The sequence below is a fragment of the Acomys minous genome, assembly GCF_964271855.1.
Source record: "Acomys minous genome assembly, chromosome: 6".
Lineage (NCBI taxonomy): Eukaryota > Metazoa > Chordata > Mammalia > Rodentia > Muridae > Acomys > Acomys minous.
Window position 1 is genome coordinate 20002605 of NC_140487.1, and position 13035 is coordinate 20015639.

General features: G+C 45.1%; 1 protein-coding gene across 1 annotated transcript in view; it reads left to right on the forward strand.

Moving 5' to 3' along the window:
• The window catches only part of SLC25A13 (solute carrier family 25 member 13), a 179396-nt gene that overhangs the window by 105363 nt on the left and 60998 nt on the right, over positions 1-13035 (forward strand). The window contains 2 exon segments of the mRNA XM_084788052.1: positions 866-953; positions 1385-1543. Of these exon segments, the coding sequence (XP_084644178.1) occupies positions 866-953; positions 1385-1543 (247 nt within the window).

The following is a 13035-nucleotide window of genomic DNA, read 5'->3' on the forward strand; positions in this document are numbered from 1 at the left end:
TATGTTTTCTTTATACAATAAAGAGTTTTATGAACATTTTTTAAGTTGACACCTGACCTTCTTTGAAGGTATCATTTTAAATGATGTGCTTTTGTTTTAAAAGTGATAGTATTTTATTTAATCTACTATTTTATTTTGAGACAAGGTCTCACTATATAGTCTTGGTTTCCATGGACTTAGCTAGGTAGATCAGGCTGGCCCTTATCTTACAGATATTAGCCTCTGCCTCCCACTGGGATTAAAAGTGTGTGCCTCTATGCCCACCAGCATAGCATGTTACACCTCTGTTATGGGTCATCTAGTGTATTTCCAGAATTTTTGCTCTTGGAGCTCGGCTCTTTAAAGAGCCTATTCCTTTCCCCTATGTTTCATTGTTGTTTTCCAGTAACTCTAAGTAAGAATGGATTATATTCATTTTACATGTTTAGATGTATATTATTAAATTCTCAAAAGCTCACTCTTGGTTTAACAGTGAGTTTGAGAATAACATTTTATCAGTTGTTACCAGTTGGAGGGTTACCATTTAAAATGAAAACAAAATTCAAATAAAAAGTGAGGCCAGTTTGATGAATCAAGAACGATATCTTGCATGGTATTTCTACATTGGCATTCCAGTGATCACTAATGAGGATTGAACAATTTGAAAATTGGTTCACAGCATTATTTTTTGTCATGACCTTGCATCCCAATATGGTCTCAGCCATGCTTAGTAGAGAGCTCCGTCTCTTTGTAAGACTCGAATCTCATCTCCCTTTTCATATTTTAGTTGTACTAACTTTAGAGTCCAGTGAGTGGTGTTTTAAGTGACTTCACATTTGTGTTCTGTTCTCGGCTTGCCCGCTCCCTGCTTGCTGCGTGCGTGAAGCAGAAGGCCTCCGGCGACGCCTCTCGGCCGCTCCTCCTCCAGGTCGCAGAGTCAGCCTACAGGTTTGGTCTGGGTTCTATTGCTGGAGGTTAGTCATGGATGCGTGTACAATTGTCTCTCTTGTTCTTTTGGTCTCTCCTCTGCTTTTCTACCTTGCTGCTGTCATTACCCATCCCCACCCCCCACCCCAAGATACTTACCAACCTATACCTATTAGGTGGGACCGGAGCCAAGGAGACCTTTCCTACACTTTCACAGTCATCATCCTGCAAGCGATAATCTTCTCTCCCTTCTGTGACTTCTTGAGACTGTCCTGATACGCTTTAATTTAAACTCTAGCAATCCCCTTTGGTCAGGGGACGTTTGAGTAAAAAAATAAGAGTATTCAAAGGTAGCTCAACAGTTTTGTGCATAAAGAAATATTTCTGCTGTCAATCCTTTCTTTGATTTTTATCCACCTATTCCTTTCGCCCAAATCACCTTGATTCTGGCTGAGAAAATGGCACTTCTGAATTTCAGCTGTCGGAGCCACCGCTGTGTATCCTATCGATCTTGTAAAGACTCGAATGCAGAACCAGCGATCGACTGGCTCCTTCGTGGGCGAGCTCATGTACAAAAACAGCTTTGACTGCTTTAAGAAAGTGCTCCGCTACGAAGGCTTCTTTGGACTGTACAGAGGTTAGTATGGCGAACAGTGGTACAAGTGCTAGGTCCGTGTAAGTGGAATCATAGCCAAGGTTTGGCTTCCCCATCTCGGTGCCTGAAATGAATTAGAGAGACTGTGTTAAAATGGAAATCCAGCGGATTCTCAATTATCCATGCTAATGGGTGTAGGCTGTAGGCATCCAGGGCATGGCTAATCAAAACAGCCCATAGTCTGAGAGCCATTTACATCGCTCTGCTGTGTGTTTTATTTCTTAAAATAATAAATTATTTTTAAACATATTTTGGTGAGTTGTTGAAAAGCTCATTGTCTGACTTCTTGAAGTATTCCACCACCTTCTACCAGCGAAACGTATCCTAGGGACAAGACACAGCGTGCCTCAGATTTTTGAGTCTCCTGGAACATCCAGGGAGCCCCATTCTGTAGTGTCACTTTCCATGGATCCAGTTATTCATGGTCAGCCATGTTCTAAAAATACAGAGTAGAAAATTCCAGAAATAAGCAACTCATAAATTGTAAATAGTGTACTAATCCGAGGACCACGTGAACTCGCTCATGTTTCTGCTATGAAATAACAGCCACTGCTTCCTCTACAGTATCCTCCGGTCAGTAGCATCCTAATGCTACATCTCACAGCCACTCACCTCAATTCCTCACATCACCAAGGCAGCTTGTACAGGAAGAGTAACAATACCCTAAGCTACTTTGAGAGAGACCACATTTAGGTGCCTTTAATTACTGTATACACATGTGGTTCTTTTGTTAATGCTCTTGTCGTTCATCTCTTGCTGTGCCATATTTGTGAGTTCTACTTTACCCTAAGTCTACACAATATGGCAAAGAACCAAAAGTACAAGGTTTGGACTGTCTCAAGTCAAGCGCCCATGGAGGGTCTTCAAATGTACCAGCCATAGGTGATGCAAGACTGCTGCACGAGGAAAAGCTGTCAGGCACATAACCAAGTGTTCACGGGAGCCTGGTTGGCCCACCTCTTCCTGAGTCAGTTGCCTCTGCCGCTCTCGTGTGAATGGATTTGATTCAAACATTACAATAGCTTTAGTGCTCCCTCTGTCCACCTGCTTTGACATGTAAGATTGATTAAGCAGTGTTAGCGGGAGCAAAGAGTACCCGTGTCATTTTAACCAAGGATCTCACAGACTTTCCATTTCGTTGGCCTCGTCTGAGGAAAGGTACTCTTACCCCTCCAACTTCCTGTCTATGCCTGCCTTTTGCAAAGAGTAGATAGGTGCATTCTCATAAACTGAAGTGCAGAATTGCAAGGTGCTCCATGTCAGGCCACTGCCGTTTTGTCCGACTGCAGCTCTTCCTTTTTCCTCAGTCCTAGTGCTTGGTCTTGGAAAAGAAAGCAGTGCCCTGTGCTCGCTCCACTGAGGCATGATGAAAGCGGCAGCCACGAGAGACCTCTAGGCCTCTTCTGCCATCTGCTGACTTTAGTCTCCAAAGTAAACCGAGTTAATGAACAAAACCCCTGTCACCTTAGAAGCTGGGGAGGCCTCCAACTGCAGAGCAGGTCCATTCTGCAGGTGCTGTTGGGTAGGTAGATAGCCCTCATCAAAGGCCTTTTGATCTTTTCTCTCTCTTCTTTCCCCTGCCCCCTGCCTCCTATTACAATTTGGAAGGTCTTTGACCCCAGGTGATTAATGATGACCCCTGTAGGGTCACCACCTTCCATTTGAAATGCTTTTTTCCTCTTTGGTAACAAGAATCTTTCAAATAAAATGGCTTCTAGGTAGTGCAAGGTTAATGTCACAGTTAGTGCCTTATACAGTATCTCAGGCCCGAGTGACCACTCTCTCTGCTTCCATGGTTTTTGTTAGCTTGCTTGCTTGCTTTTAAACTTTGAACCTCTGGTGTGCACAGATGCGCAAGCGTTGATGTTGCTTTGCTCACTACTTTCATGGTATTGAGCAACGAATGACAAGGATGCCTTTCACGTTGTGAGGACCCTGCCTAACACAACGTTAGTGCTTCCATTTGCCTGTGCTGACTTGCTTTTTAACTTTCGGTTTCCTTTCCTCTCCTCTGGCAGATCATGAGTCTTAGTTATTTCTAGATCTTTCTCCGTGACCTCGCCTTTTGACCCCGTGGACAGAAGAGCTCATAGGGTACTTCTGTTGAGTGACTGACTGAGCTGTGAAAAACAGTTCGTCCCTCTTGAGGGTTGAGCTGTGGCTGTATAGAGAAGAGACACTGCTTTTACCTTCAGGACAGGAGAGTGAGCTGGCATAGAGAGAAGATGCTCATTCCGGGCACCAAGAGACAGCTCGCCCCCCCCCTCGTTTCCAGCTCTAGGTATAACCATTTATCTAATGCTCTTGGGGTGCGTGAACCCCCGGGGCGGGGACTGGAGCTGTCTGTCAGGGTGCTAAGAGGATGTGACTATACGAAGACCAACACTTGGAGTCACCTATGGTTTTTTGTTCCTGTTGCTTATTGTTGCTAGAGGATGGATTTTAAAACAAAAAGTTGACCGTAAAACTCTTGTTTAGTTCCTGTCTTTAATTTGGATTAAGCAAAGAGATGATAAAGATAAGATAAGATGCCCTGTAAGGACATGTTCCTGCTCTGGATGGCTGAGGATTAATGCTCTTGACCTCATTGTACACAACCATTGTGTGCTTGTACATGTGTGTCATTGGGCCAGAGACAGACCAGTGAAGCTGTAGGAGAGCCATGGGAAATGGTCACTATTAAAAGTGAAAATAATAGAGATAAAAAGACAAGTGTGTTTCTGAGATGCAGCCTTTATATAGCGAGTCGTTACATAAAATGTCCTCACTCGACCCTCTCTGTGCATTTACGTTTAAAATGTAATATAATTATTTTTTGAAGTTTTATAATTATGGAGAAAAATAGTCAAATTTAAGCTTGGAGAAAATAAGCTTGCTGCTGTTAATATTCTGTGTCAGCACTAGTTAAACATTGAAACAATTTATAAATGAGCTATAAAATATTGGGCATTTTCTCACATTTTAGGATTTGCATGATATAGAACTCTTTTCCATCGTAACCTACGTAGATGGTCATGTTTCCCAAATAGGATAATTTGAGAGTTTGTTACAAATGAGGTCTCTCGCCTATTTGAAACTACCACTGCGTATGCCTGCACAAACACTGGGCACTTCTGCATCATATGTTTTTATTCCAAGGGTAATAGCTCCCCGACACACTGTCTTTTGTTCTAACCTCAGGGACACAGGAAGCTGTTTTTGTATTTAGAAGTAGTTCCCTATGGAACCTGAGGGAAGGTTACCACCCTACAGTCTGTGTGCTTTAGGGTTTGTTGGGCCTTTTCTTCTTCACCTGGCAGCATCCGCGCAGAGCCGGGCAACTTCCCAGCCAGTAATCAGAACGCACATCCAGGTCGCTGCCCATGGCCAACAGGAAGGTTGAGCACTAGCGATGGAGTTCAGTTTAGTGCCTTTGGGTGTTGGGAAAACTAATACGTCAGCTGGGGAGCGCTCACTCTTTTTTTTGCACCGTTCCTGGAGGTACTGCAATACCAGGTCGATGCGTGGAGTGGACGGAGCAAGCTCCTATTCCAACTCCTACTCCAAAAATCCATTTAATATACTGTCCTTGGATAGAGGACGTATCAGATATTAAACTGATAAGAACAGATACTACACATGATACTCGGCCAAAAGGCAGAGAAGCTATGAGTGCTCACTCTTTACCCAGTGTAGGACCCTGTTGCTCCGTCCTCAGGACCACCCCGTTGTTTTACATAACTCTTGGTTGCTGGAAAAGATGCCCTTAGGAGTCCCGTGACTCAGGCCTCAAACACCACTGCAGGGCAGGTGACTGTCTTTACAAGAAAATGCCTCCTCACGTATTTTTTTGTAAAGTTTGAACCCCTAACCCTTAGGCTAAGTAGGTAATCCAGGATTCCCCCAAGTCACTCTGAAGATCTTTGTTTCCTCCCAGCCTTCCAGGTTGATTTAACTCACTCAAAGGTGTTTGAACCCTGAATGGCTTCTCTGACAGCCCCTTTGGGTTGAGTGAACGGCTTGAGCACATTGATCCACTCAGTGGCCCTGCCATAGCCCGAGCTGCCCTAAGAGAAACAATTGCTGGGTAGTCATCCATAATCAAATGTTCTTAACGTTCCAGAAATAACTAATTGCTGCTTCTGAACTTACAGCACCCTCCCCTACACTGCCCCTCCCCTACAGTGCCCAGGTGGTAAGCTGAGGAGTATCAGACAGCAGAAGAGGACAGACATTGGGGACAGGGAATATATTCAAGAGAAATCAGAGTTCTCCAGAGTCTTTTTTTTTTTTTTTTTTTTTTTTGAGACAGTTTCTCTGTGTAGCTTTGGCTGACCTGGACTCTCTTTGTAGAGCAGGCTGGCCTCGAACTCACAGCGATCCACCTGCCTCTGCCTCCTAAGTGCTAAGATTAAAGGCGTACGCCACCATTCCCAGCCCTCAGGAGCATTTCTTAAGAGATTTCTCTTTCTATTGATGAGAGAGCCCTAAAATTTGTGTTTGTAAGGAAAAAAAAAATCTCAGAAAAGCAAATTAGATCATTTATGAACCATACTTTAATTTGGATAAATATTATTGGCAAATCAATCATAAAATAAAAATTAATCCCCACAAAAAAAATATTCAGTCAACCCATCGAGTCAGGCGTGCAAGATTTTAGAACTATTTCAAATTGTTTTTGTGGTTCAAAGCAGTCATCCTCCACCCTGGCATGTTCTCAAGGTGACATCTAGAGGATGTTGTGGTGCTATTTCAGGAAGCCATTGATCTGCGAGTGTTCTAGAAGAAAGTTGACAGGCGGCTGGTTTAAACCAAGTCTCTTGCCATGGTTGATGGCACTAGGGTCGAGAGAGTCTACATTCAGTGGGCTTCTCATGAGAGCCCTCCTTCGTGCTTTACTCATGTGGATGAAAAGAGACCCAGGAACCACAATGCTAACATAAAGCCATTGAAGTTTCCATAACTCCCATTGGCATCACTTAGTAACACTTGCGCCTTTGAAGAAACCACAGTTCCTCTGTGAGCTGCCCTGAGTAATGAGAATCCATCAGAATCTTCACTTTGTACATAATAGGCTACTTTGAGTCTCCTCTTCATGCCCAGTTTCTTTAATGTTTTTATTTATGATGTTAAGTTATAGAAATCAAGGGACAGATATTTGGTTGTAGGAAATCTAGAGTGAGCCGGAAGCTTGGACACATCACAGTTTAGGGAGCACAGGAAACTTTTAGCAGACACTGAGAGGATTGATGGATGGACACACACACACACACACACACACACACACACACACGCTTGAACTGAGGTGGCTAAGAAGTGGGTAGACACTTGAGAAAGCCAGATAGAAGCAGCGATGAGCTCAGCAAATTCAGGAGGGTGACGAGTTTTGGAATTTCATTCTGGAGGAGAGATTAATGACAAATTTCTTTAAGACTCCCAGAACAGCAGTATTTGAGCAACTGGTGTCCTTGTTCAGGTGGAAACAGATTAAACATTGTATTTAGATACTAGATGGCCAGCATCTGGAATATACTAGAATACAAAACTGAAGGAGCCTGTGTCACACTTCTCAACTTCTTTCCTTTTGGACGCATCAAAAGACTCCCCCCCTTTTTTTCTAGATCTTTATTGATGTCGTTCATTTTTATGTTTTAATACTTAGACTCCCAAAGGAATCCTGAGCCATACTATAGACTGTGGTTGAAATTTCTGGTAAAGCATGGAACCTTGTAAACAGGTGTTGAAATCCCAATTGCTTCCCCCTCCCCTTTCCTGGCCTCATAATCTCCCTGCCCCCCACCCCCACCCCCTCTATCCCCCTACCCCCCAGAGCCTGCAGAGAACTGGACTAGAGGGAGCGAGGCTTTGAAACAGGATAGTGTTTTTGGGAAGGTGGAGAAGCCTCCTGCCTGGGGCAGCGTGAGTCCACTGAGGAGAAAAGAATGCTCGAACTAGTGTGGAGAGAAAGGAATGAGAAGAAAGCCTACGAGGCAGGCTGCCCGCAGTGCTGCTAGCTCCAGAGTGAGTGAGGGTTAATCTGATTTTCAAAGCCGGAACAAGTGTAGTGTCCTCCACTGTAAGGTCAGGAGGGTAAGACAACACAGGAGGGTTCAAAGTGTGCAGGCTGTGGCTTCAGGGAGTAAGGGTGCCGCGTGTATTCCTTTTCCCTACCAAATTCCACCGTGCATGCCTTCTACCTCGTCATGTGTAGGCTCCGTCACCTTTCTCGGGGCTGGCTGCCTCTGAGCTTGCTTTTGTTTGAACTAACATGGCTTTGCTCCCTTGGGTCTTGAGGTTCTTCCTTGTTAGAGGCCCTGTTGCCTTCATGGACTTGGTTGTCTTGTATAGCATGGTTAGAACAGCAGTTGCGTTGGCTACAGTTTCTATTAGTGATAGCCTGACTTATGATCACCGCCTTCTCCAGAGAACCTGGAATCATGACGCATTGGCAGACTGGGAGGTGTCCTGCTTTGTTATATTTGAAAAAGGCATGCTCTAAGAGGAAGTTGAGGAGTGTGTTCACTGGAGGAAAAAAGCTAAACATGAAAGACGGAGAGCCTGGTGTGAACGCCGGTACTAAACAGGAGCGCTACCATTCAAGTACTGCCAGAGGCAGTGAGGAGTTTGGATGCTGTGTAACTAGTGCTTAGTTAGCCTCTGTATAAAGTGCGGTTCCCATGAAGAAAGAGGAAGGGGAGAGTAAGCGTTCAGTGTTGTTATGATGGTGGTGATGGTGATGACGATGATGAAGATGACAACAAAGTCCACCTACGAAGCATTTACTGTGTGCTTGGCGCTGTTCTGATGAGTTGTAAAACTAAGAAGGCGGAGCCATGATTCCCCCCCACCCCCCCACTAAGGACAGGGTGAAAACTAAGGTACAAACACCACTGAATAACAATTGGAAGTTTAAACCTTGCAGTGGGGCCTTGGAGCCATGCCCTTAGTCACAAGACTCCTCTGCCACCCAGGAGAAATTACACTGTAAACAACTGCTTACCAGCAGGAAGTCTAAAAGTGTTGCAGTGTCTAACTAAAACTTTAACTCAAATAAATATCAATTGAAGATTTCTTTTATTTCTGTGCTTTTTTTTTTTTTTTTTTTTTTTTTTTGGTGAGACACCTAGACCCTCAGTCCAGGGTGCCCATAGACATGATGTCATGTGGTTAGCATTGTATTCTTTACCTGCATCTGAGTCCAAAGTGTTACTGAGCCTGAATTGCCTCTTAGAAATAAGAATTAGTGCAAGGCTGTTGCTCGGAAGGTGCAAAGAAGCATACAGTTTTGAATACGTGAGACAGAGGATGAACATCTTCTTGTGCTTTATATACGTTTGTTCTTTGAATTATCAAAATAACGCAGTAAATGGCAACTGGCATTTTTGTTTTACTAATGGGGAACTCTTTAGGAGAGATCTCTCAACTAGAAAGCGGTACAAACCCAGAATTGCAACGAGGACCCTTTCGCCTCCGGTGCTTATGCCTTAACATTCAGCTGCTACCAACTTTGGGGAACAAATAAGCTTTCATTGGGTTTATATTGTTAATGAGCTTTTTCTTGTTCTTTGTTTACTCTAAAATTCTAGAATTACGTCATAGTTTTTGAGCATTTATGAAAACTTCTTTGGTACGTGACAGTGGAGTAGGTCTCCAAATGAGCACGTTGCTCACAGGAATCTCCTTTTCAGATGCTGTGTTAAGCTCTGGCTCCTGGTGCGGGCTCAGTCCCTCTCCGCCACAACCCCTGCCCCCAGCTCCTTGGCTTCCCTAAGGGTGAAGAAGCAGTGTGATTTATATTTTCAACCCTGTGAAATTCGAAGAGAAAATAGTGCATTAATTCTGTGCCCTGTAAATCTTTTCTCGCATTAGCAGCCCTCTGGTAAAATGTGCCAAGGAAGAATGGCCATGCGTGCTGATGGAGCTGAACTAAAAAGGGAAGATTAGGGAACTAAAACCACACCAATAAATTTCATCTGAGGCCGCTGGAGAACTGGACTGCTGTTTTGACAAGTTAGAAACAACGCACACACATCCCGTTCCTGTCCGGAGCGGTTTTAAAGTGAATTTCTGGGGACCACCAGAGACACCTTATGCTAGCAGCCTGATTTTTCTGCTGAGTTACCCAGATGTCAAACACATATGTTCCTGAACTGCAAGTGTGGTTGTGATGAGGTGCCGTAACTGGACCGGTAACTGGAGGCTTACGAAGCTGTCTGACACTCCTTCTCTGAGAACCACGTATAAGGAGGAATTACTGCAGTTCCCACCTCTGTACTTTCCACTGCCTGGCAGGTTATGAGGCCTCCAGGAGACCTTTGCTCAAAGTTGATAGTATCAAGGCCAATCTGAACCTCATGTCATAACCCAGAGTCACCTGTGTTGCCCTATAGAGCCATAGCAGAGGAAGAACGAAAACGGTCCTTTCCCTCGCTGAGTGCCAGAGCCCGGCCCAGGGGTGGATGTGCTATTTGGTTTTGTTCTTTTCTGGAGGCCTTCATTTAATAGAAAACTTGTGGTTTCTGATTATATTACTTTAGGTTTTTTTTGGGTTTTGTTTGTTTGTTGGCTTTTTGAGACAGGGTTTCTCTGTGTAGCCTTGGCTGTCCTGGGCTTGCTTTGTAGACCAGGCTGGCCTCGACCTCACAGGGATCCACCTGCCTCTGCCTCCCTGAGTGCTGGGATTACAGGCATGCGTCTGGCTTGACCTTCTTATTTCTTAAATCTTGCATTTTTATCTTAAAAGCTACTCCATGGTCCACAGAATTTGGTCCATGCCCCTTAGTGAGGCTTGTATGTGAGAAGCAGTATGCTAACCAGCTGAGGAGACATGCTAGAGCAAGACTGCCTAGGTGAACTGTGCTGCCCTTGCAGCAGCCAGGTGACCTGCAGCTCCTTGGAAGTCAGCCTCATTTTCTTCATGGCTTGAGAGATGAGGAGGAGGAGGAGGAGGAGGAGGAGGAGGAGGAAGAAGAGGACCATAGTGGTGGTGATGCAACAAATGAGATTGTCATGTGAAATAAATGTATTAATTTACATAAACACCATATACCTGGTGTGCAGTAAATGCCCCTAAACATAGCCAGTGTTAATAGATCTGTGATTTCCTCCAGCCTCCAGTCATCTTGCTCACCCTGAAAGGACCATGATCTTGATATTTTGGTACCCTTCCACACACCATTCTTGCCTTCCATTCTGCTTTGATCTCTTCTCCAGGCAGCTTGGGAGGACTTTACAGAGTCCCAAGGCAGATGACCCCTGCTCCTTTGATGCCTCTTCCCCTCCTCCAGGCAGAATATCTTGTTCTCTCCAACTCAGATACTTTCCAAACTGTTTTCAGGTGTTCTGTCCTCTTTCTGGTACCTGTAGTCAAGTAGGATGCGATGTGTAGTTTGGTAGACAAGTGGGCCTTTCTGTTTAGGGTTTTTTGGTTGTTTGTTTGTTTGGTTGGTTTTTGGTTTTTCGAGACAGGGTTTCTCTGTGTAGCCTTGACTGTCCTGGACTCATTTTGTAGTCCAGGCTGGCCTCGAACTCACAGCGATCCACCTGCCTCTGCCTCGCGAGTGCTGGGATTTAAAGGCGTGCACCACCAGGCCTGGCTTAAGTGGGCCTTCCTGTAACCGAGACTTTCCCCCCAGAAGTCCCCCGTCTCATTTGTATTCATCCAAGTTCTTTCTACCAGGCACAAGCAGAAAGTATTGGGTAGGTGGCTGCTTCGTGAGTACGTATTTGTTGTTGCTCTTTTCTAGTATTAAATAAAGGTTTTCTGTTTTGTTTCTTGATATTCACTAAGATTCACCGGGTAGTTATGGAGACAAGAGGTCATCAATTTAATCACAGTGTTTTCAGATTTGTGCTATGATGTAATGACGAGAAAAATATATGTAGCAAATAAATACGTAAGCATTTTGGGGGTTTGGCCTGAATAAAGAAAGAGAAATCCACATTTTATACTGTAAGAGTTAGCTTAAATGGCATTTGCCTTCCCCGCCCCGCACCCCTCTCTCCTCCCTCCACCCCCCCACCCCCCACCCCCCACCCCCCCCCCCCCCCCCGTTTTCATGGAGAAATTAATGCATCACTGGGTGATAACAGAGCCTTTCTTCCAGCTGGAAGTGGCTTCCTCACGGGTTGACGAGCAAGTACTCTGTAGGCTAGTAGGCTTGCTGAGGGCGACAGTGAGTCTCTTCCCACAATCCCCTGTGCGGCTTTGGGTCATCTAGAGTATAGGGAGCACAGCATCCCCCAGGCTAGCAAGGGCAGGGGAGGAAGGCTTTTACTAAGAGTGCACAGAAGAGCCAGTAAAGGCAAAGGCTCCCTGACATCCAAGGACAGCGGTTACCCAGGAGCCTCTCTGGCTCGGCGGTCCAGAAGGTGGTCCAGCCACGTCTGTGCCATCAGAGAGCTCTGCCTTGCTGTGGACTGTTTTCTCTTTTGACATTGCCATGCCCTATGCTTCACATTGCCACCTATCCAGGTCCTTTGCTTACTTGTAGTTTCTGCCTCTTAGGACCTTAGCACATGCTTAGCATCCAACCGGCTGTTTTCCCTGAGCCATCTGAGGCATCTTTTCATTTTCTGCCCCTGTGCAAATTGGAGTGCATTGCCTCAAAGAACCCTCAGTCCTGGTTCTGGAGGGGGCTCCCTGATGGGTCGGCTCTGTTGATGGAGTTCAGGGCTGCTTGGCTCATAGTAGTCTGCACGTTACCTAGTTAGCAGAAGCCTCAGGAAGGGAGGGATCCTGACAAATCCAGCCGTGTAGAGAACATGTTAGAAAGTCAAAGGCCACGGGGCCCAGGCAGGTTATGTCAGAGAATAGCAGGGGCTGAGGAAGAAGAGATGCTTACTAAGCACGTGACAATTCAGTGTTGCCCACTGATGTAAACTCTTGACTAGAAAGAACTTAGGTTTGGCATCATCTCACCATTTACCAAATGCCTTCCCTGATCTCTGCAGGCCGTAGTTTCCTCTCTCTAGGGGTAGTTATGAGGGATAAACGAGCTAATAGAGACCTCAAGTGGTGCCTGACACATAATAAACATTATATGGGCGTGTCTTAAATTTTCATTAGTGTCAGGGTCCTCATTATCGTTTAGTTCCACAGTGAAGTGGCCTTTCTTGCCTTGTCCCTAAAACATGAAGCTGTTATGGTCTGTTTACCTCCAGTTTCCCCTTTTATATTACTGATAGCAGAAAAGGAAACTTTTCTCTATTGTAAAGATAGAAGCAGGACAGTAAAAATGAAAGCCAACACTGGACATTGGTCTGCTGATATCTGCCTCAGGGTAGTTTCCATTGCTGTGAAGAGATAACATGCCCACAGTAACTCTTATAAAGGAAAATATTTAATTGGGGCTGGCTTACAGTCTCAGAGGTTTAGTCCGTTGTCAACATGTTGGGGGGGGGGCATGGCACCATACAGGTGGTCACAGTGCTGGAAAAGGAGCTGAGAGTGCTGCAGGCAATAGGAGACTGCCTCTCACTGGGCCTAGCTGGAG